Source organism: Schistocerca cancellata, chromosome 2, assembly GCF_023864275.1.
Source record: "Schistocerca cancellata isolate TAMUIC-IGC-003103 chromosome 2, iqSchCanc2.1, whole genome shotgun sequence".
Lineage (NCBI taxonomy): Eukaryota > Metazoa > Arthropoda > Insecta > Orthoptera > Acrididae > Schistocerca > Schistocerca cancellata.
Genome location: NC_064627.1, coordinates 1,135,181,156 through 1,135,206,833, shown reverse-complemented (window position 1 = coordinate 1,135,206,833; position 25,678 = coordinate 1,135,181,156). Strand labels below are relative to the sequence as shown.

Sequence of the window (25,678 nt, the reverse complement as noted above, 5' to 3'; positions counted from 1 at the left end):
AGATGGTGGGACTTTGGGAGGTTGGGCGGGGCGGGGGGGGGGGGGAAGGGGGGGGAGCAATAAGGCAGGCATCTGTTTTGTACAAGGTTGGGAGGGTAATTAGAGTCTTTGAAGGCCTCAGTGAGACCCTAGGTATATTTCAAGAGGGACTGCTCCCACACTATACATGTGGTTGCCATGGGCAGCTAAGACGTGTGGAATGGACTTCTTGGTGTGAAATGGGTCACAGCTGTCAAAGAAGAGGTATGCTGGTGATTGGTTTGATATGGACGGAGCTTCTTCTGCAGCCATCTTTGAGGTGGAGGTCAACATTGAGGAAGGTGGCTTGTTTGGCTGAGGAGGACTAGACGCAGCAAATGTGGGAGAAGGTGTTGAGGTTCTGGAGGATTGTGGATAGGGTGTCCTTATCTGCAATCCAGATCATGGAGATGTCACCAATGAATCTGAAACAGGTGAGATGTTTGGGATTCTGGGTGTTTCAGAAGGGTTCCTCTAGATGGCCTATGAATAGGTTGGTACAGGATGGTGCCATGCAAGTGCCCAAAGCTGTACACCAGATGCCTTCAAAGGAGAAGTAATTGTGGGTGAGGATATAGGGGGTTGTAGATTTGGAATCCGTCCAGCATTGGGAAGGGTAGTGTCCAATAATGGTAAGATCATGGGCTTTAGGGATGCTAGTGTAAAGGGAGATTGCATCAAAAATGACATGCAAATAACAGTGTGGTAAAGAAACAGGAACTGAGGAGAGTCAGTGGAAGAAACTGTATGTACCTTTTATATAGGATGTTAGGATCGGGGTAATAGGCTGAATGTGTTGGTCTACAAGAGCTGAGACTCTCTCAGTGGGGGGCACAGTAACTCGTTACAATGTGGCATCCTGAGTGGTTGGATATATGGACTTCAGGAAGCATGTAGAAGGTAGGAGTGAGGAGATAGGTGGAATCCACGGAGAAGTTCGGAGATTCTGCTGGATTTCTGGAATGGAGACTGTGACAGAGTTAGTATGTGGATGAATGTGACAGCTAGGGGAGTCCTTCTGCCAGGTAATCTGTGTAGTTCAAAACAACACTGGTGGAGCCTTTGTCAGCAGGTAGGATTTACAGTCAGGATCAGTTTTGGGTGGTGGACTGCAGATCTTTCTGCAGGTGTAAAGTTAGTTGCACATTAAGGGATTTGAGGAAAGATGGAGAGAAGGCTTGAGGTTATGTAATTCTGGAAAGTCAACAGGAGGTGATCTGGGGGCAGTGGGAGTGGATCATGGTTGGTTGGAAGAGTGAACTGAGTCAGGTAGGGTTCAACAATGGTCCTTGGTTGAATCTGATTGGTAGGATTAGTGGCAAAAAGATGTTTCCACTGCAGGGTCTGCAAGGGAGAGAGAAGATCTTTAACGAGTTTTGCATGACTGAATTTGAGAGTGGGGCATAAGGTGAGGACTGATACTTCTGTGGGGCTAAAGCTTTTGGAAGAAAGGTTCATGACTGTGTTTCGGGTCTGTTTGTGTTCTGGATTCTGTATTGTGGTGTGAGGGAGTTTTTGAGGGTGGGGTAAATGGGATATATGTGTGAGGCAGGGTTTGTCAGCTGTAAGAGGATGTGGGAGAGGTCTGGAGGTTTTTGTAGAGATAGCCAAAGACAGGCGTAGGAAATTAACTGGGTGGAGAGTTTTCTGAGGGGGTATTGTGGATGCTCCTCTAGTACCTGGAGGGCAAGAGTTTCCGTGTGTGATATGGGTTCCAGGAATTTGGGATTGTACAGCAGGAAAATAATGTTACGGATGGAGAGGAGGTATTGCAAGGAGGTTTGAATCTGAAAGACTTGGTTCTGCAGGACTGTGTTGGTGAGGATTATGGACTGGTGGAATTTGAACAGATGGGGGTCACTGTGGAAGGAGGGATTGCAGCAGGAGGTGGATAATTTGAAGGTAAGACTGTTTGGGGGGGGGGGGGGGGGGATTCCATGTGCAAAGCAATAACACAGTACTTAACAGTATGGGGGACTGGGTTCTGGCTAGCCTCCTTTCCATCCTACCACTCCCCCCACTCCTACTTCTTAAATTCCATACACCCAACCATCCAGGATGTCACATTGTGGCCAGTTACCGTGCCCCAGTGAGAGAATCTCTGCTATTGTAGGCCAACACCTTCAACCTCTTCCCCGAAACCAACTCTTCTATATAAAAGATACCAACCATTTCCTCCACCGACTCTCCCATGGTTCCTGTCCCTTTACCACATGGTGCCCTGCTCGCCACTGTTGATGCCGCCTCCCTTACATCCATAATGCTCATGGCCATACCACTATTGAACACTACCTTTCCCAATGCCTGATGGATTCCAAACCTACAACCTACTTCCTAGTCACGATAACAACTATATATTTACCCACAATTACTTCCTCTTTAAAGATATCATTTACAATAAAATCTGGGGTACAGCTATAGGCATCTGGATGGCACCGTCCTATGCCAACCTACTTATGGGCCATCTACGAGATGCATTCAAGTTCTAAGGCCACTGATTTTTTTTCTCTGGACTGGAAAGAGATAGAAACATGCGCATTGTTTTAAAATGAGGCTGCGTTCATTGTCAATACGTCCCAGAGATGGCAGCGCCGTACGGCAGATGGAATTTTACCGCCAGCGGCGAGAATGAGAACTGTTCTAAATACTTAAAATGGCGACGTTTTCCTTATTTGAACAGCGTGCAACCATTCTTTTTCTGAATCTGCGTGGTGTGAAACCAATTGAAATTCATCGACAGTTGAAGGAGACATGTGGTGATGAAGTTATGGATGTGTCGAAAGTGCGTTCCTGGGTGCAACAGTCTGATGAAGGCAGAACATCGTGTGACAACAAACCGAAACAACCTCAGGCTCGCACAAGCCGGTCTGACGACATGATCGAGAAAGTGGAGAGAATTGTTTTGGGGGATTGCCGAATGACTGTTGAACAGATCTCCTCCAGAGTTGGCATTTCTGTGGGTTCTGTGCACACAATCCTGCATGACGACCTGAAAATGCGAAAAGTGTCATCCGGGTGGGTGCCACGAATGCTGACGGACGACCACACGGCTGCCCGTGTGGCATGTTGCCAAGCAATGTTGACGCGCAACGACAGCATGAATGGGACTTTCTTTTCGTCGGTTGTGACAATGGATGAGACGTGGATGCCATTTTTCAATCCAGAAACAAAGCGCCAGTCAGCTCAATGGAAGCACACAGATTCACCGCCACCAAAAAAATTTCGGGTAACCGCCAGTGCTGAAAAAATGATGGTGTCCATGTTCCGGGACAGCGAGGGCGTAATCCTTACCCTTTATGTTCCAAAGGGCACTACGGTAACAGGTGCATCCTACGAAAATGTTTTGAAGAACAAATTCCTTCCTGCACTGCAACAAAAACGTCCAGGAAGGGCTGCGCGTGTGCTGTTTCACCAAGACAATGCACCCGCACATCGAGCTAACGTTACGCAACAGTTTCTTCGTGATAACAACTTTGAAGTGATTCCTCATGCTCCCTACTCACCTGACCTGGCTCCTAGTGACTTTTGGCTTTTTCCAACAATGAAAGACACTCTCCGTGGCTGCACATTCACCAGCCATGCTGCTATTGTCTCAGCGATTTTCCAGTGGTCAAAACAGACTCCTAAAGAAGCCTTCGCCGCTGCCATGGAATCATGGTGTCAGTGTTGTGAAAAATGTGTACGTCTGCAGGGCTATTACATCGAGAAGTAACGCCAGTTCTGCCACCCACCAAACCTATACAATATCCTCATCCATCCTCACACACCCCTGCTCCCAGCCCCCTTCCTCATGGCCAATATCCCTATAATAGACCTAGATGCAAGACCTGTCCCATACATCCTCCCACCACCAACTGCATTCTATATCGGCATGACAACCAACACGCAGTCAGTCTGCTTGAATGGCCACCAACAAACTGTGGCCAAGTAACAGCTGGATCACCCAACACGATTTACTGCATTTGAATGAATACTTCACAGCCTGTGTCATCTGTATCCTTCCCACCAACACCAATTTTTCTGAACTGTGCAGGTGGGAACTTTCCCAGCAATATATCCTATATTCCCATAACCGTTTTGCCCTCAACCCTCGTTAGTTATTGTCCTTATCCACCTAGCCCCTTCCCTGTCCCCATTCCAGAACTAGACAGTCCTCTATTCCACCAACACTCCCACATCTTTTCACTTCTCTCCTTCTCTGCCCCCCCCTCCTCCCCCCCTCTCTGCCCACCATCTAACCTCCCAATTGCACTAGTTGCCTTACCCTCTCTCCACCTCATCCCTGTATGCTCCCATAAGCAGCTCTTTACTGTCCCTCCTCTCCCCCCCTCTACCCTGCTATCCCTCTCCCTCCCTGCCACAGCCTCCTCCTTACCCCCAACACCCAATTGCTTTTCCCATAATGCACTCCTGCTTGCCGTATGGCCTCAGCAGTCAGAGACTGTGGTCGCGCATGCGCGAACGCTTGTGTGTGTGTGTGTGTGTGTGTGTGTGTGTGTGTGTGTGTGTGTATGATGCAGGCCTTTTTGGCGAAAAGTTTACTTGCTGACAGTCTTGTTTTTGTGCCTATCTGCGACTCAACATCGCCGCTGTATTGTGAGTGGCTACTATCCTATTCATAACACTGTCATTATTCCACCCTGGGTTATCCATTGTTTTATATTAATAAAAGATTTTAAAGATTGCTGTGCTCATTAAAATCACAAAGAGTATAAAGCAAAACCTAAAAATAAAGAATGTAATAAACTCAAAAAATTAAAATAAAGGAGTTACAAGTAAGGTATTTGGCCAATGCTAAGGTGCTACAGTAAAAAAAAAAATAAAAAATAAAAAAAATAATAATAGCAATATACATAGACAAATGATAAGCCCACCCTCAAAGAATGAAACCTACTTGAGGACCTTACAGATGCATTCCCTCCATTGTACCATATTAATGAGAGAGGCTATCATTTGTACAAGGTGGTCAGAAACAGTATGAAAATCTTGCAAGGGTGTTGCAGCATAGATGGTACTGAGAAATAATTGTTAAGAAAAACATTTGGTACATTGCGATGTTTCTGAGTTAATTAGCATTGAAGTTATCCATCAGGCCAATCTACATGCAAATTCAAGCAGCCTACCAGATACAGACACTGTCAATTGTTCTCAGAGCATACATGATAGCACACGAGACTGCTCAGCCTTTGGCTCGGGTTCGATCTTTACGGTAGTCCCATCCAATTTTTGTTCAGTTTTAGGAAATCAAATGAAGAGCATGTTTGGTGACATCATCTCTGACAGGCCACTTGAATCTTTACTTGCAATGGTCTGATTGGGTACTTCAGTACTAATAAACTCAGAAACAGGGCAATGTATCATTTTTTTTCCTTCTTCCTTCTCATCACAACCCACCCTGTAACATCCTTATAAACTTTACAGACTGTTTCTGATCACCATGTATATGAAAAAGGACATGGCGAAGCATGATACAGAAAACAAAGCAAACATCTGAGAATGACCAAAGGTGATCAGTTGATAAAATTTGAGACTTCTTTATAAGTAACTTCAAACATGTATACCCTCAACAAGATTGTGATGGATGGGCAAGAACCATTTTAGTTCAACAACCATGTTAGAAAGTCGCTACAAAAGCAGAGAGCTTCTTCACCAATTTAAAATAATGGAATCAAAACAGAGGATTACAAAGAGTATGAAATAAAGATTCAGTCTTCCAATTTGTTTCACTAAGGATAATAACACAGTTTATAATTTCAATCACTGCATGAATATGAAAATTACAGTCACTGATATAAGTGACTTGTGGAATATAAAGTCAACCAAACCACTAGAAAAAAGGCAATTGGATTTTAAAGTATACTTAAATAATCCTACACAAATTATGCATAGGAATTTGCTCCTCTTATTACAGTAAAGGGTCATTGGCCAGATGTGAATGACTGTCAGTAAAGTCCTATACTGCTGACATCAATCTGCTGTAAAACTATTTGAGCACTTTTATGCTCACGTATTGCAACCTTTTTTGGTAACCAAAAGTATCCTCTACAGAAATCAACAAGAACTCTGCAGACTAAATTGTGATTTGTTTGAAGCACCCAAAGGAAATGTAATTCAGCCCTGAAACAGGCAACTTCCAAAATCTTCATTTTTTACTGATCATGGAGAATTAGTCATAAGTCTCCGTCCTTTAACACCTAAGATTAACAGAAGAAATAGAGAATAATAAAATGTTTATGTCATCATCAATTCTTAATGTTATTCAGAATCAGGTACCAGAGCAGGGTAAGAACTGCATCATAAACACACTTCAGCAAAGTTGTCAAGCAGCGATCTGGTTAATTCTCTGGCAATCAATGCAAAAATGCCATGAGCCATTTTTATTTACCTCTGTGAAGACCATTGGGGAGGACCAAGGACATTCTGATTGTTTTCACCCACCCTATATGAGTGATGACTGTTCTCTCTCTCTCTCTCTCTCTCTCTCTCTCTCTCTCTCTCTCACTCCCCCCTCCTTTTTTTTTGGGGGGGGGGGGGGAGGGTAATAATCACTGAAGCTGATATGGTGTTTCATGGTATTTCATACTGGGTCTTTTGGTCTGCTTTGTCTCTTCTCCAGCCCTGAATACACACAAAAATTTACACGTAAATGGTAAAATTTGCTGGTGATGTTCCTCGGTCAAATGAGGAACTATTGGTAGCTAGATAATAGATTCCTTCAGTGAAGAGTTGGTAATCGTAGTACAGCACGGTTCCCCATTGTCAGCACTGATATGACCATTCTGAACAGTTTCAGCTGCCCCTATGCATATAAATCTTAGGGATGCATTGGAGCTGCAGACTACTGATCAGAATGCATCTTGTTGTTGATGATGAGATAAGTATATCTTCGATGACAGTTATTTCCTACACCATTCATTGCTGTCAGGACTACAATGAGGAGCTCCCATCTTTTACAGTTTCCAACAGTTGTTCCTAAAACACGGGTTCCTGCTGAGTGGATATATTTTTCATTTGCAACTGCCTTTGAACATCGGGACATAATCTTCTTCTGCTGGCTCATGTTAATAACACTCATAAAGGCAAAACTACAATCACACTTACTTGATATAATACTATGTTATTTTTGAGTAAAGATCATTAATACAAAAATGGTCTCTACTATTGCTTTTTTCTGTTTTAATCATTCCTTAATGACTGACAGATGAATCTGCTTAAGTACAATGGTCTAGGGATAGAAATAAGCAGGACTATGAATGATTTGAGGTGATGAGAATGAGGCAGTAGGCCTACTGTATGTATACAATAATTAATTCCAATTTCAACCATCACAAGAGGAGGAGTTATAATTGGAAACGGCTAGGTAATATGGGAAGATTTTAGTTAGATTACGTCATGGTCAGACAGAGATTCTGAAATCAGATACTGGATTGTAAGGCATAGCCAGGAGCAGGTATAGACTCAGATCACAATATAGTAGTGATGAAGAGCAGGCTGAAGTTGAAGAAATTAGTCAGGAAGAATCAGTACGCAAGGAAGTTGGATACGGAAGTACTAAGGAATGATGAGATACACTTGAAGTTCTCTAAGGCTATAGATGCAACAGTATGGAAAGCTCAGCAGGCAGTACAGTTGAAGAGGAATGGACACCTTTAAAAAGGGCCATCAGAGGTGTTGGAAAGAAAAACATAGGAACTAAGAAGGTAAATGCAAAGAAACTGTAGGCAACAGAGGAAGTACTTCAGTTGGTTGATGAAAGGAGGAAGTACAAAAATGTTAAAGGAAACTCAGGAATATAGAAATACAAGTTGCTGAGGAATGAAATAAATAGGAAGCACAAGGAAGCTAAGATGAAATGGCTGCAGGAAAAATGTGAAGAAATTGAAAAAGAAATGATTGTTGGAAGGACAGACTCAGCATACCTGAACGTCCACACAACCTTTGGTGACATTAAAAGCAAGGATGGTAACATTAAGAGAGCAATGGGAATTCCACTGTTACATGTGAGGATAGAGCGGATAGGTGGAAAGAATACACTGAAAGCCTCAATGAGGGGGTGAAGATTTGTTTGATGTGCTGAAAGGAGAAACAGGAGTTGATTTAAAGGAGATAGGGGATCCAGTAGTAAAATCAGAATTTAAAAGATCTATGAAGGACTTAAGTTCAATTAAAGCAGAAGAGTTAGATAACATTCCATCACAATTTATAATGTCATTAAACGAGTGTACCTGGCCAAGAAAAGTCTACTAGTATCAAACATGGGCCTTAATTTGAGGAAGAAATTTCTGAGAATGTAGATCTGGAGTACAGCACTGTATGGTGGTGAAACGTGGACTGTGGGAAAACCAGAACAGACAAGAATCAAAGCATTTGAGATGTGTTGCTACAGACGAATGTTGTAAATTATGTGGACTGATAAGGTAAGGAATGAGGAGGTTCTGTGCAGAATTGGAAAGGAAAGGAATCTGTGGAAAACACTGATAAGGAGAAGGGACAGGATGATAGGACTTCTGTTAATACATGAGGGTATGATTTCCATGGCACTAGAGGGAGCTGTAGAGCGCAAAAACTGTAGAGAAGACAGAGATTGGAATACATCCAGAAAACAATTGAGGACATAAGTTGCAAGTGCTACCCTGAGATGAAGAGGTTGGCACAGGAGAGGAATTCATGGCAGGCCATATCAAACCATTCATAAAAGTGGTGAACCAAAAAGAAAGGGAAAAAAAGTATATGATGATTAGACATAGCCTAATTAAATATGTTACCTCACTGGGGCATTACCTATTTATTGTTGTAAATACATTTTAAAAACTTGGCCTCACCATCCTTCCCCAGAACACCAATATTTCAGCAGAAGAAAGGACAGCCATTCACAACCTCAAAACAAATCCTGAGCTAGGCTAATCATCCTTCCTGCAGACAAAGGTTCCACCACTGTTATTGCAGTGGCCAACTGACAGAAAGCCTCTGCCAATCATCTGACATCTCTACCTGTAAAACCTGCCAGAGTGATACCATCCCAGAAGTCCAACATAACATCTATCCCTGCTTAAAACCTCATGAACTTCACAGAAGTTCTCCCTTGAATCCACTTCCCTCCTCACAACTATGACATCCCGCATACCCACCTTCTTCATGCTAACCAAAATCCACAAACCCAACAATCATGGACACTCCATTATAGCTGGTTACTAATGCTCCCACTGAAAGAATTTCGGCCATCATTGACCAACACTTCCAACCAAATGCCCCTAATCCAGCCTCCCACATAAAGCACACCAACCATTTCCTTCACCGACTCTCCGCTATCCCCATCCCTTTACCTCCTGGATCCACAATCATCACTTCCTTACACACCAAAATACCTTATGCCCATGGTCTTACCACTATTGAACACTACCTTTCCCAGCGTCCTTCCGAGTCCAAACCCATTACCAGTACCTCATTTCTCACACATCTTACTAACTTTATCCTAACTCACAGCCACAGCTCCTTTGAAGGGAAGGTATACAAACAAATCCATGGCACAGCTGTGGGCACCTGCATGGCACCCTCCTATGCCAACTGTTTATGGACCATCCAGAGGAGACCTTCCTAGCCCCCCAAAATGCGGACTGCTAGTCTGATTCAGGTTCACTGATGGTGTCTTCATGATCTGGACTCAGGGTCAAGTCTCCTGTCCTCGTTCTTTTACAACTTCAACACCTCTCCTATATACTTCAACTGGTCTTCCTCAACCCAGTGTGCCGCATTTGTGGATGTTGACCTCCTCCTGCCTGATGGCTCCATCCACACCTCTGTCCACATTAAACCCACAAACCACCAATAGTACTCGCATTCTGACAGCTGTCATCCCTTCACACCAAAAAATCCCTCTCATACAGTCTGGCCATCTGGGGACAGTGTATCTGCAGTGACAATAAATCACTTGCCTAATATGCTGGGGGTCTCACGAAGACCTTCACAGACAGGCACTATCCCCCAGACCTAGTCTGCAAACAGATATCCCATTTTATTTCTCCACACACCCCTAATTTCCCACCAACCCCAAGAACCAGCTACAAAGGAGTGCCCACTTTGTCATCCCCCTGGACTGGAATACCTGAATCACATCCATCATCAGGGCTTTGATTACCTAACATCGTGCCCTGAAATGAGGGACATCCTACCCAACATTCTTCCCACACCTCCTAAGTGGTGTTCCATCAACTGCTCTGCCTCCACAAAATTGTAGTCCACGCCCTATGTCACTCAACAATCCCAATCCCTTACCACAAGGGTCATATCCCAGTGGAATACCCAGGTGGAAGACCTGTTCAATCCACCCACCCAGCACCTGTGAAAGCAGCCATGTCATATACCATCTCTGCTCACCTCATTGCACCTAGCTATTTATATTGGTATCACTACCAACCACTTGTCTGCCAGGATGAATGGCAACTACCAAGTTGGGTCCAAGAGCAAAGTAGGCCACACAGTGGCACAACATACAGCTGAACATAATGTGCAAAATTTTAATGGCTGGTTCATAAAAAGCACCATTTCAATCCTCCATTCCAACACTAGTTTTTTTGAACTGTGTAGATGGGAGTTACCCTTACAACACATTCTCCACTTCTGAAATTATCCCAGCCTCAACCTATGGTAACCTACTGTCCCCACACCATTCACCCACCAGTTTCTATCCTATTATCTCCTTCCTATTCTCTTCCACTCACCCAGTTTGTGTGCTGCTCTCTGCCAACGCACCTGTCCACCTTTCATCTTCCCCACTACCATCGTTTTCTGCTTCCCCCCTTCGCCACCTCCCCATACCACAGTCTCCCGACACTGCACTTGATGGCAGTCTAGTCCCTGCATGCTCTGTCAGACAGCATTCTTTTCTCATCCCATCTGTGTCTTGCTATCCCTTCCCTTTCCCTGTCCCCTGCATACTGCTGCTTCTGCTCTATGTGTCAGTTGGATTCCAGTCTGAGTTACTGGAGGTGGCAGTCAAGTGTGTGTAAGGTGTGCTTATTTGTGTGTGTGCGTGTGTTTTTCCTTTTCTGAAGAAGGCTTTGGCTGGGAGCTAACTATGTAACTATCTTTTATTTGTGCGTGTTTACAACTCAACGTGTCATCTTTACAGTGAGTTTCACTCTATTGCACTCTATCTTTCCCTTATACTGTTAAAAAAGACACTCCTGTTTCTGTTAAAACATTTTTCTGTATTGTGTGCCAGGCTACATAACTGTCCATAGCATTGTGCAGTATGAACACACTAAAAACACAATTTTAAAAATATCAAGAATAAAACAGCAATATTCAGAGGAAAAATGATCCCAGGTAATAACAACAGTAAACAACTGTCAGTTCATAACTTTGGACTATAATTACAACACTAGTTACCTACAGTAGAGATAAATGAAGGATACTTTCTGTGAAAACAGATTCAATATTTGGATGCGTGGACTTTACAATGGATTACGTTTGTCAACTACAAAGGGCAAAAGACTTTCAAAGAACTTAAGAAATAGTCTTCTCCCTGATAAGATTTCAAAATCTTTAGTTTCTACTTGCACTGTAAGCTACGTTACAAGAACTTCCTTAATTGGAAAGAATCAAGTCTCTGTCTCTTCCTGAACAGTGGTTGCTTTTGTGATAAAGTGTCAGTACTTATGTGTCAGTTATGACCATGGATTAGGCCTAACTTATGTTGTAATAATAATTAATCAGTTATACAGAAACTATAATTTCCTAAAATGAATCCAAATGATGGGATACAGTAGGGACATCAACTAATATGAACTTCAATGAGAAAAGTATATTTTATCCCCTCAGTTTTCTCTTTTTTCTTTGTCCACTTATTTGTATTTACTATTCTCAGTTTTATATTGACTTCAGTCACATGGCTTCACCTCTGAGTTCCTTACAAGGATAACTCAATAGATCAGCATCCACTACAATGGATTTCGCCCAGTTAAAGAGTGGAAGAAAACTGTTTTATGAAGTAGGCCTAATTTACAACAACAGCATACAACTTCTCATGACAGAGTGTGTAATCAAATGTTTTCTTTGTATGAATGACAGTTTTCTTACAGTGTCCATCAGGAGATGATTTATGAAGCAGATGTGGATTGATTGATTTCCACATACTTGTAAAGTGGAAGCATTTGGATACGAAACCACAACATGTAAAATTGAAGACAGCAGTTCTACATACAGATAAGTGGATGAAGAAAAATGGGAAAAAGAGCGTAAAACTGAATAACCCATTTTTACGGAACAAAAGCAGGACAAAAGTTAAGTATTGGACCACATTTGTATTTGTCAACCGAACATAAACATTAGGCACTAGTGTCAGCCAATATGATACTACAAACAGATTTTTGCTTTCACATTCGTTGATTTCACCAGCTCACAATCAAACTGCAACTTTTCAACCTAACCTAGACCTCGGGCCACACTATAGTGATCCACAGACTCGATACGATAAAATAACAGAAAATTCCAGTGTGAAGAATTGTGTCTGATGCCTTTTCTATATCCTTCTAACTTAAATAACTGTTATTTGTAATTTATTTGCCCAAGGATATTTCACAATGTTACAGGATTACACAGAGAAACACAATGGAAAAATTGATGTAACACAATCAGATATACAAACATTAAACATTTATGTATAATCAGGAGAGGACAGTACTGTAACTGATGCACTGGAATGAGTTCCACAAGTGGAATGTTAATCTGAATAATATAGAACTTTCTTTACTAGGTATGGCACTAATGGAGTGACACACTACTGCCTTCTTCCAGTTTGATGTAAGTAGTTCAACCTGGTCACTAACTGGGAGAAGCTGGACTGTAATGCAATATGAAATCACAATCAGTGGATGACTATTTTATCGCACACAAACAATTCAAATAGAACAAAGAATGAATAACTATGGGGGGAAAAAAATCAGCTTTCGAGGATTGAATTTCTAAAATGACGCTTGACTGATGTCACACGTGAGAAAATGAAATACAATACTGTTGCTGGGTTAAAAGTGTGGTAACATGTCAGAGATGTTTCTCATCATAATTTTGATGAATTATTGTTAAATGTAAACCAATTAGCATGAAAGAACCAAAGCATGAAATAAAGATATACCTTGTACTATGATAATATGATTTCTGCCAGAACAGTTATACTAGTTCAGTAGTCCCCTTTGTTCAGAATTTGATTCAGACAAAAGAAATTGGTGGGCCAAAGTGGTAACATTTTATATAATTGATAGTATTTGCTGTACCAGCCGCAAGATAACTAAATAATGGAATGAGTTCGTAATGTATTTTAATTATGTGAGTTAAGTATTGGGGGGAGGGGGCGCATACATATATTTTCTTTATTTCTTTGGGTTTCTTGGTTAAACGTTATATGTGTACGTTATAAGTGAAGTAAACAAATACATACCGGTACTTATGTGTTTTTTTTTTCAAAACTTAGTGCTCTATATTTGTGTCATGCCCAATAAATGACGATAATGTTTTATACGCACCGATCTTCTAAGTATCCTCCTTGCATATCATGACACACTAGCGTTCGTGGCACACTGTTTCGCATGCATCGTGGTTGTGGGCGTAGAACAGGTTCATGACATTTCTGTGTCCCACTTGCACAATGGTCAGTTACTCCAGAAAGTGAGCGCACATAACCAGACCACTCCGTGTTGTAGTTTTTCCATGACAGAACTTGCTCCAGTTTGTCCAGCGGTTCACAAATAACTCCCAAGTTTTCTGTCATTGCCGAAATATTCAACAAGCTTTTGCGAAGAACAATACGTCGTGGTTAACTAACTTAATTGAACCAAATGACGCAATGGTATGTCGAAACACTTCATCGTTTACTCAGATAAAACCGCCTCACACCGCTCTTCTCCCGACGCATTGCATAGCGTCGTGTTTACGCGTCACAAAGAGCTGATTCGGCATGGGTGCCAATCTCCCCGTTGTGCTAAGCATGAAAACTTTAATTCACTGTCGCCTGTCAATATATTACCTTATAAGCTAGCATTAAGATGAAATCAACACTGAATTTGCTCACGCACCTAATTAAAATTCTGTAAGCGTGAAAAATATAGCTGATAAATGCTAATTAGACTTTTCACAGAGCCGCGCAATTATTGCAGCGTACATAGTGGTAGACCTGCAACATATTCCCAAACTTCATGAAACAGCTGATCGTCACATGTATATGAAGGCGGTTGATTTAAAATTTGCTTCGTAAGTGCTCGTTGTTTTCATTTGCCTTAAATTAAAATAAAGAGTGTCCATACTGATTTTAGGAAGACAGTTATTCAGTGGTGAATTATAACGTCGAGAGTTTCAGCATAATAGGAGATTATGATTGCGATCCGTAAAAACCTAGGAAAACACAAGGAAATTCCACAAAAGACATTGTACAACATCTTACTACCACGAAGAGAGGGCAAAAGGGCTAGATCAACTTGAGAGAATATAAGTTAACTGTCTGTCTGCTTCTTCTTTCTTACAGTAATAAGCTAAATATTGTGTCCTACGATTCATAAGTGAGAGGCTTTCGAGTTTTATTTAACATTAGTCTACTGTATGCCCGTATAGAAAAAAATAGTTTTTGTGAATCTGCACAGAAAAAAATAATTGAAGAATATCGATAAATGAATCACACAGAATTCAGATCTGGAATGTATATTTCACATCACAATGAATTCTGATGTGCATTTCGCGTGAGCACTAAATTGTGTTACCCTACCAAAAACACCTCTTTTAACTGCATTCCGAGGTAAACGTATTGTAATCAAGTGCAGATTTAGCGTAAACATATTTGCTGTGTACAATGTGAGTCTCGTTGCTCTTACCATAAAGGTATAAAAGGGGTGTTGTCTTAACGTCACAAATTTCAAGCCATCGTTCGCCAAGACAGTTGCCCCAAACATAAGCTTCTCAGCTTGTATGATTTACGGATATATTAATTGTTCTGCTTATAGACTAAAGTGTAGGGGAATCACATTTCACTCGTAACTGGGCTTGTTCAAGCGTATTTTCTTTTACGTACAAGAGGTCTGGTTGCGCTGTTTACTTTTGCTATAGTGGTTTTATTTCTGTCATTTGACGTCAGATTTATTGGCATTCCAACTTGGAAAGCTCTTTGAGTGAAAGTCGTCGTTGTGAGAATGAAAGATTAGAAACCAACCAAACAGAAAAATATCTCTGAGCATTTTCGGCACGAAAACATAGTCTGAACATAATTTTTATCACCCCGTTTTAAAGAAAATTCTGTATTACTGTGCTTTTCAGAAACTTTGGCCATAGTATCCCCGTTCACAACTACAGACATGTATGTCTATGTTCTCAGCTAATAGTTCCCAAATTTAATAATATATTTACGTAAAAGAGATATATTTTTGAGACGTTTCGTTCGATTACAAAGGTTTTCGTAGTTCAGGGGCGTTTATTTTTTTTTTAATTTCGTAATAAATCAGTGTTTGCGATTTACATTTACTGCAAATATGTAACTTATCGTGTCACGTTAGTTCTCTCTGTTGATAGGAGTGTATACTGTTTACACTGACGGTAAACTAAGGCTACTGCCGAAATTTCTTAGCTACCATGACTTGCAAAGCGCTTAAGAGGAGCGGTAAACCTTGTACCAGTTTTCTGTTGTTGTAACAGATATCTCGTTTATTGCTACAAACTTCTTAAGTTCTAAAACATTACTGATAATATTTGTACCATATCAAACTCGCAAATTAAAATAAATGCAGGAAGCTTGACATAAAGTTATTTGTTTACTGTTCTGTAAAATACTGCACCAGATGAAAGTTTTTTGTTTGATATTCTGTTACCAAACGTAATGCAGCCCCGCTGTGATTGCTGTTCTAGGACAGGGGATGAGTTGGTTGCTATTCATAAACAAATGGAAATCGCCCTTACTGCTGTCACGCGATTACAAGCTGTTACGAGTGGGTGTGATGGGAGAGCTACCACGTGTTGTGTACTTGAGGTATCCTATGGATACTGTCTCTCCTTCAGGAAATCCAAGCCCTATCACTATTTGTCCACCTGACTGCGAGTGGCATGGCAGTGTTGGGTTTAGACGTCCTGTACAGCAGGGACAGAGATCAGGCAGCACTCAGGCTGTTGCAACCATCCAACTGACCAACAAGTTCGAGGTGCTGGCTTCGACTGAAACCGAAACTAAGCCAGTGAGACTCACTTGTTCTGTCTTGTATCAAGGGGCAGCGAAAGCAAATGGGTAGGAGTCTATTAATCATGGTCAGTTCAAACGTATGGCGAATAATGGTACCCCTCAAGGAAATGGCAGCAAGGAATGGGGAGGAACAGTAATTACACTCAGAGTATATACCTGGAGGCTTCACACAGCATGTTGAAAAGGTTATTCCAGCAGCCTTTGAGGGAACTATTTTCCTTGACTTCCGGATGGCGTTCGATACACTTCCGCACTGTCGCCTGATAAACAAAGTAAGAGCCTACGGAATATCAGACCATCTGTGTGGCTGGATTGAAGAGTTTTTAGCAAACAGAACACAGCATGTTGTTCTCAATGGGGAGTCGTTTACAGACGTTAAAGTAATCTCCGGCCTGCCACAGGGGAGTGTTTGGGACCATTGCTTTTCACAATATACGTAAATGACCTAGTAGATAGTGTCGGAAGTTCCATGCGGCTTTTCGCGGATGATGCTGTAGTATACAGAGAAGTTGCAGCATTAGAAAATTGTAGCGAAATGCAGGAAGATCTGCAGCGGATAGGCACTTGGTGCAGGAAGTGGCAACTCACCTATAACATAGACAAATGTAATGTATTGCGAATACATAGAAAGAAGGATCCTTTATTGTATGATTATATGATGGTGGAACAAACATTGGTAGCAGTTACTTCTGTAAAATATCTGGGAGTATGCGTGCGAAACGATTTGAAGTGGAATGATCATATAAAATTAATTGTTGGTAAGGCGGGTACCAGGTTGAGATTAATTGGGAGAGTCCTTAGAAAATGTAGTCCATCAACAAAGGAGGTGGGTTACAAAACATTCGTTCGACCTCTACATGAGTATTGCTCATCAGTGTGGGATCAGATCGGGTTGACGGAGGAGATAGAGAAGATCCAAAGAAGAGCAGCGCGTTTCGTCACAGGGTTATTTGGTAAGCGTGATAGCGTTACGGAGATGTTTAGCAAACTCAAGTGGCAGACTCTGCAAGAGAGGCGCTCTGCATCGCGGTGTAGCTTGCTGTCCAGGTTTCGAGAGGGTGCGTTTCTGGATGAGGTATCGAATATATTGCTTCCCCCTACTTATACCTTCCGAGGAGATCACGAATGTAAAATTAGAGAGATTCGAGCGTGCACGGAGGCTTTCCGGCAGTCGTTCTTCCCGCGAACCATACGCGACTGGAACAGAAAAGGGAGGTAATGACAGTGGCACGTAAAGTGCTCTCCGCCACACGCCGCTGGGTGGCTTGCGGAGTACAAATGTAGATGTAGATGTAGAACAGGGTGCAACCAACTATAGATTGTGGTGAACGCTGGAACAAATGACGCCTGTTGTTTGGGCTCCAAGGTCACACCTCGATCATTCCAATAATTAGGAGAGATGGTTAAGGGTACCATCCTTGGTCTTGAAGTTTCAACGAAGCTCACACTCTACAGCTGTGTCCCCAGAACAGAACAGTGCGCCCTGGTTCTGAGTCAGGCGGAAGGTCTGAACCAGAGACTCCGAAAGTTATGTGACAAGCTATGCTGTCGCTTCCTACACTTGGGCCATGAGGCTGAGAGTTGTAGGGAGTAGTGAGACTAAGGGGGTGGGGAGGGGGGACACCTCATTCTGCGTTTTTGCCAAATTTATTCAAGGTGGCGGATCCAAGATGTCGACCATAGATGTAACGACGTCGCACTGTCGTCATGGCAGGAAGTTAAAATTTTGGCGGGAAAGTAGGTCAATTGGGCCAACTCCACCACCCCTCCCACGTACCCCTTCCCCCTCTCCATGCGAAACTGAAAATTGGTTTGAAAGGGACTCAGTCTGTGCTGAGCTGCCAGATAGGATGGATGTAAGTATTTATTTTGTATGCAGTGTGGTGTATAGTTTATTTAAACAACTGGAGTTGTCATTCATTGAGCACTAGACAGTAGCTCCACCCATATGTTCCCCTTGAAGTGTGGAGGCCAACTGACATAGTTCACACCACCACAGCCAGGCAGCACTGTTGACCCTCCCCCTCCTCTCATCCTTTCCTCCCGTGTCATAATCCAATGTGGTGTCCTCGGGAAAAAATTGCGGGAAATTCGCTCAGTCTGTGTTTTGCTACTGGAGGGAGACGTAATTGTTTACTGCGTACTATGTTTTCAACGGATGAGATGCCTGTGCTGGAGAAAGAGACGTTTAACAGGTTATTAGCTGAAATCATGCAGCTGAGGACTGTGTCCATAGCCACATGCACAATGCCTGGAAAGTGATGGTATTTACTGACTGTATGAAGAAGACGAATATGCTTCATCAAATAATGAAGATGCAGCAGGGTGAGGCAAAGTTACACTTCACAATTCATACTGATAAATAGGTCTGCTGTAACTATAGATCACTCGATAAAAGTCTAGTCAGTCTTCCGAAGCACAAGAGGCAGGACGTTCACCCACTCCGGCAGAAGCATGTGTACAATGGAGGAAATGCTGCTGACGAGAGGGAATGAATTTAATAACTGTACCACTTGCAAGGACTCAGCTGTGGCCTGTATCCATAGCCTCCTACACAATGAGTGGAAAGAAAAGATAATGCATGAGCGTGTGGTGAATACTTTTCGACAATTTGCGATGTCATTACACGTTTTATTCCGAGGAATACCGCCACACTTGAACAATGACTCTAAAAAGATTGAGGCACACTAATGGAACCTCCTAGTCTTCATCGCTGAGGCACTCCGCGCGCTTTTGAGGGAAATAAATCCCGAAACCGGTATCGTCTGCAGTTTCCGATTTTACAAGCCAAAACAACGACATTTGGAAGTCTAAATAAATATCTCTTTAACTTTAAACAGAACGCCCACCACCTTTCAAGTTTTAGCTGCTTGTTTGAAGGCACTGCCAGAGAGAGAAATGAGTCCCACAACTGCTGGGTGTTCATCACTTTTCTGAAACGCTGAGTGGGTTTAGGTTATATTTGCTGCTGGAGTCAGGGACATTAAGCCTCTTATTTTTTATTTTCCTCACTTTTAGAAGCACACTAGTTTCTAAGCGCAGACTGGAAAATAAGAACAGTTACATATATAACAGTTCATGACATATTTAGAATCCCACAAAAGATCGTGAAAAAAAAATCACAAACTCCATTGGAAGCCGACGAGAAAAATGGCTAGAATTTTCGGTGAAATTTCGATGACCTACAACTGCTAGTCTGGGGATACTCTAAAGCCACAATGGCGGCTAGGTGACAGCATCCCAGCTGGCCGAACCTGAGGAGGATGGTCTTCCTTGACTTGTCTACGAACACTCGAAAAAAAGAAGACGTCACGGAACTTTCCATAGGTACGTTGCCCCTGTCTTGTTCGAAGTAGTCTGTAGAGGCTCCTACGCACTGCACAAAGGATGTCTTGTGACTCTCTGGCATAATGGAACTTCCTATGAGTGGAGGATTCTGATTGGTTCTTACTGAATTTACGCCAAATTGCTGCTGCCAGTGTAGGATCGCTGTCCACCGCTTTCTGCAGATGGACAAATTACGAGACTTTCAGCTGCAAACTGTTTCGTACAGGTCGAAAAAATTCAGCACTCATATTGCACTGACAGTTCAACCTTGCAAAAGTGGTCTACAGCCTACGAAATATGGAAACCAAAGCCATAGACACTTCCCCAATTACACTGCTCTGCTACTGTCGAGGAATGCTTGAATTTTTCGGCGTCAACTCGACCTCCAACCAGGATATATCACCACAAACGATTGTTCAATCATACTATATCGATGTAGTACACACTATTCATATCACGCAACATACAAAATCATAACTTCTGCATCCTGGAAACAGCTTTCGACCACCAGACACTCATACGAGTACATATAGCACGAAGAAGGACGGTTCCCCCCCCCCCCCCCCCCCAAAAAAAAAGAAACATAAGCACATGCAGTGTATGCGTCGCAGCAGTCGGTATTTCCTGCAAGGTCGGTCGGTCATTCAGCCACGAGTCAAGTGCCCCCCCAACACACGCTGGTCTGATGCGCGATCAGAGCGCCCTCGGCGGACAGTGGCCACTCTCCGAACTCATGTGCAAGGGCTGGGCTGGTTCGCCCGGCATGAAGGTGTCTGCTGATCGTACCGTTTTCGATCTGGCCTGCTTGCTGCCATGGTTTTCTGCAACGAGTTTCGATCATCCCAAGACTTTGGGATTACAAGAACATGTGTATATCACATGGTTTGTCAGAATACTACACCATTTACGCGATAGTTCTCGATATCAAGCACACAGCAGAATGCTACCAATCGCTCGAATAGTCAAATTCCGAAGATAAGGTGTGGAAATTATGTCTCTAGAAACCCAAAACTTTAGCAAGTCTTTGTGTGGGATGTACTCCAAAACCCCTGAGTAGCTAGAAACTTAGCTTGTCTGCAAAGATCATTAAGTGGAAACTCGAAATTAGAGAAAACTGCCGGCCGCGGTGGTCTAGCGGTTCTGGCGCTGCAGTCCGGAACCGCGGGACTGCTACGGTCGCAGGTTCGAATCCTGCCTCGGGCATGGGTGTGTGTGATGTCCTTAGGTTAGTTAGGTTTAAGTAGTTCTAAGTTCTAGGGGACTTATGACCTAAGATGTTGAGTCCCATAGTACTCAGAGCCATTTGAACCATTTTTTAGAGAAAACTGGTAGTTACAGTCATATTTTTAACCAATGATAATGTCGATGATATAACGGATTTCACATCACCCTTGTACTTTACAAAGTCAACTAAGGTGTTTCTCACGTCTAGCGAACCAGCAAACGTCTCTGCCATCTTTTTCTCACAATCTAGAGGCACACAAAACACATCACAATCGACCTTATCTCATCTAAACAAAGTCGGGGAATGTGCAGAATGGCAATACAAACAGTCAATCGGCCAATTTACAAGTCCAGCGCAAACATTCACCCATATTGAAGCTTCCCAAATGTTCACAGAAAACACACGTTGATCACGAAGACTGATCAAGACATTACTGAGTATTAGTTCCCTTTTCAGCCACCTAGAGGGCGACACCGTTAGGTCAGCTGCATTCTTGTACCCAGCCTTTCTAGGTCGTGTGGCTTGATGACAGCTCCCACCGTAAGCCAGAAATGTCAGTCATTCCGGCCACAGGACGCCCTCCATGCGCTCCTGCACGCCAGGCAGAATCGTCCTAGGACACCAGCCACGTATTTATCACTCTAATTAGAATTGTAAATTACAATTGCAGCCTCAGTCTGATGATATTCGGTAAGGAGCAAAGCATCGATAAACCCCGTCCTGACGGCTACAGCTCTGGAAATATGAATATCTACAGCCCCCTTACGACTGGACATAATTTTCCATGTAAGAAATATTTCATTCCCCTTACGGCTATCGATGCACTGAAAGCTCATTTCCCCAAGTCAAGTCCATACCTGCCCTGAGACAGGACAAAGCTATTTTCTTTTCACATTTTGGAACAATTGCTACAGTAACTTTACACACCAACACATACTTTATAAGCCTGCTGATCACAGCAAATATATCACACATCCCCTAGTAAATATAATACTTCACCAATAATTGAATGGTGGTGACACCAAACAATACTGAGCGAAATTCCTCGGTGGACGAACATGTTTCATTTGTTTTCCTTGCAAGTGGTACCAGTGTGTCTCAGGAAGAGAAATATAATCGTCTTAAAAGCGACCAGCTATTAAAAACACGATATCAACGGCTATGTTACTGTCACCCTGCATGAAAACTGGTCTTAGTTCCATGGGCACACACATGTATCGCTAACGATATCCATGTTAAAAGCTGTACAAGGTTTATAAATCGAGGTTGATATTGCTTCCGAATGAAATTGTCCGCCACACAAATACCGTGACACTGAATATAGATGGTGGTTGTTGGGGTGTGCGTTAACAGACAAAAAGCGTGGGAACATGTCGCCGTCAGTGAAAGCTCTTAATAAAGTCATCAAACTCACCGAATTTAGAAATTGATTCTGTTAAGGAACGTGGTATTAAGCCGATATTTGCTACTTCCTCATGCCACCATTTGGTATTTCTCAGGCTAAAAAACAGTATTTGTATTGCATTCTGTCTTGATGCCATGTCAGAGGTTCAGTGATATACCCATTGGGTTATAGGTGAGGCAGGATGATCACATACAGCAGACAATGTGCTTTGTTTCAATCACTTTAAAAATGCAACGCTAGATTGAAGGCATAACAAATGTATACAATTTTGTGATCAATGCACTGGCTTTTCATATTTATAGTGTTACACTTTGTGGTAGAAATGCTGTCTGCGATTTGGAATCAAGTCTTTCCATTCAACCATATAATTGGATTTGATCCTGTGGAGATGTTTCTTTAGTGTTTACAGCCAAATAGCCAAGTATCTACTATTTCTTTCCAAAGCACAAACAAAGTTTACAGCATCATGAATGTTGATGCACCTACCAACCAGGCAAACAAGAGAGATTAGAAATGAACAGATGAATTTTGGGAAGAACTAGAAGACCTCCTACCCAAGATCCCAGATAAACACATCATCGCCCTGGCCGGAGATTTCAATGCACAACTTGGCAAGGAGAGAAAACTCCCAGACATTGTTAGAAATTACCCATCACATAAAAGAACAATGGAGAGAGACTCGTGGAATTGTGTAAAGCTTTTAACCTAGTCATGAACTCAACAGCATTCAAACACTTGCCACGATAACAGACAACTTGGCCATACCCAAATCCAAACCTTGGAGAATATCAAATTGATAACATTGCCATTTACAGCCACTGGTGAATCATATTCGTGGCACTCTCATATCTCGAAACGAGTCACCTTTTTCAAACCTATCTGATAAATGCCCCCATACAGCAAAACTCCCATGTGGTTTTCGACAGTCCCTCTGCGTCTTGTAACCATTCCTCGGTCTCTGCCCCCCCCCCCCCCCCATTCCTGTGGCTTTGTTCATGTGATCGTCGCAATTTATGTCAGATCTGAGCAGAAGTCAGAGAGCGCTATTTCTACCACCTTCTCCAACCTGTATAGAAACAGAATGAGCTGAGTTAATGCGACAGGACTTTGATTTTAGTCTGCTCGCTGGAATGGAGAACCTGTCATTGTTCAGCCAATCATGTACAAGCTTTCTCCTGCAACAAGAGGTAGTAGAAAGACATTAAGAGCAGTTATTGGAGCTGGAAGAAGGACGAGGATTTTGCTTCTGCATTATGGTGTGTCTCCAAGCCATTGTTCACATCCAATCATGGTTCAAAAATTATACTATGCTCGCATCAGTCCTTTAAAATCATCATCAGTAAAGGAGAGTGCCTCTTACAAGGAACCAGACAAGTGCATAGCAGTGGTATTTGACATGTGAAATTACAATTACACGCCATGCTGCCACTAACTCCTTATACAGGACATCTGCAAAGCAGTTGTATACACACGGATTGCGGCACCTCACAAACGCTTGCCACTAACTTAGAATTACCATAATTAGTAGTGGGACAACCTTCATACGGCCCCACATTGCATTGTTGCCAAATTTATTCAAGATGGCGAATCCAAGATGGCGGTGGTAGATATGGCCACATCAAAATGTCTTCATGGTGGGAAGTTCAAATTTTGGCAGGAAAATAGGTCGATTGGGCTACCTCCCCCCTGCCCCAGAAAATGGTGGTAGTTCAAATTCCAGCAGGGCAGTGCAACACACCATGGCTACCTCCACTAACTTAAGAAAATGGCGGGAAAAAGGGTCACTTGGGTCGGGTCCACTAACCTAAGTCATCTGACTGCCACCTCTTCCTAGAAATTGGCAGAAAAAAGACTTAGCCTGTGCTGGATGGGATGGAGGTAAATCTTTATTTTGCGTGCAGTGTTCATTTAAACAATTTGAGGCAGTAGCTCCATCCAGTGTGTCCACCATGAGGTCTGGAGTCCAACTGACCTAGTACACAGTACTGCCACCAGAGGGCACTGTCGTCCAATAGCGATCTGGGGGGGGGGGGGGGGGGCGGAAATGGTGGGAAAAGGACTCAGCCTGTTCTGGGCTGCTGGATAGGAATGACTGTACTTTATTTATTTTGGAACAATGTATTTAGGGACGGATTTGACATAATATATTTACTACACTGATACAAAACACTGCCATGCTAGGAGTCACACTACATAGCCCACAGACATGCAAACTATGCGTAAATCACCGCAATAATGCAGCACGATGATGTACAGACACGCAAACAACTCGTAAATTACCGAAATAATGCAGTACAAGACATACAGACCAGCAAACTGCTCGTAAATCACCGAAATTATGCAGTACACCGATGTGAAGAAGCGAAAACAACTCGAAAATTGTTAAAAATAATGCAGTGTAACGCTCTGCAAACATACTCACTAATTCTAAACTGTCCAATTAATGCAGTACATAGCCTAAAGACCTCCAAACTAATCGTAAATCACCAAAATAATGCATGTGAAAGGCTCTGCACATATGTGCACAACACTTAAACAGCCGAAAATAATGCACCACAGAAACACTCATTGCATGTAAAAAACACTTTCAAACTATCGTCAACTGCAACATATCAGAGGCTACAACGCACACGAGCTGACACCATCATGAGCCACCACCAGAGCGCAAGCCACCTCTCTCACACCACTACCGCCTACAGCAAGCAGGTGAAAGTCGCATCTATTTTCAGGCATACAGTTAGAATTCTTTGAGTGTTATACTGAGATCACATTTGTTTACCATTGCTGGTGTGATGCCTCTCTACCTACAGTATAGTGAAGACCTAATTGCTGAGCATCTCATGCTCGCAGACACAGCTAAAAGGTTCTCAAAGTTACACTAATGTCACAGGTCGTGCTATAGAAATCTGTTGCAATGCTTCCCAGAATAGCACAGGGTGCATTGCTCCTAGCAATCCTAACAGGAGATGTCTGAAGCTGCACACATGTTTCCTGTGACTGACATCTACGTGCAAGTCCAGCATCAAGCGAGAGATGGCTGCATAGTGGCTCACCCATGCAGTTGCATCTAGAAGGTTCTTAATGTTATACTGATGTCACATGCCTATGTAAATAAAAGCCAAGTTTACCTCTTGGAAATAGTAAAGTGCATGCAGAAATAGTTAATAGTCGCTTTTGTAGGAGATTTCGTGACATCTCAAAGTGTCTGTATTGAAATTCTTGTCCTCACGAGAGCTGTTTACGAAAATAGCCCAGAATAACACCGATTGTATTCTTCCTGATAGTACTAACGAGGCACCTCATCCATCACGTGTTACCCTTCCTAGAAATTGCGACGTCCTGCTTTCAACATACGTTTCAGAAACGGCAAACGTTCTCGCTGCTATGCAGAGGCTCCTACGTCCCAGCACAAAAGATGTCTTGTGAATGAATGGAGCATTCTGATCTGCTCTGGCTGAATTCACCCTCCAGATTACTGATGATGCCAGTGTGG

The 25,678-nt window shown here is 42.6% G+C and overlaps 1 protein-coding gene across 2 annotated transcripts in view; it reads right to left on the bottom strand.

Moving 5' to 3' along the window:
- LOC126163172 (cytosolic endo-beta-N-acetylglucosaminidase) overlaps nt 1-13,941 on the bottom strand; it is a 121,354-nt gene extending 107,413 nt beyond the window's left edge. For both annotated transcript variants that reach the window (XM_049920120.1, XM_049920121.1), the window contains exon 1: nt 13,539-13,941. In XM_049920120.1, coding sequence (XP_049776077.1) covers nt 13,539-13,783 — 245 coding nt within the window. In that variant the 5' untranslated portion in view covers nt 13,784-13,941. The remainder of the gene's footprint in view (nt 1-13,538) is intronic.
- Nucleotides 13,942-25,678: the final 11,737 nt, after the last annotated feature.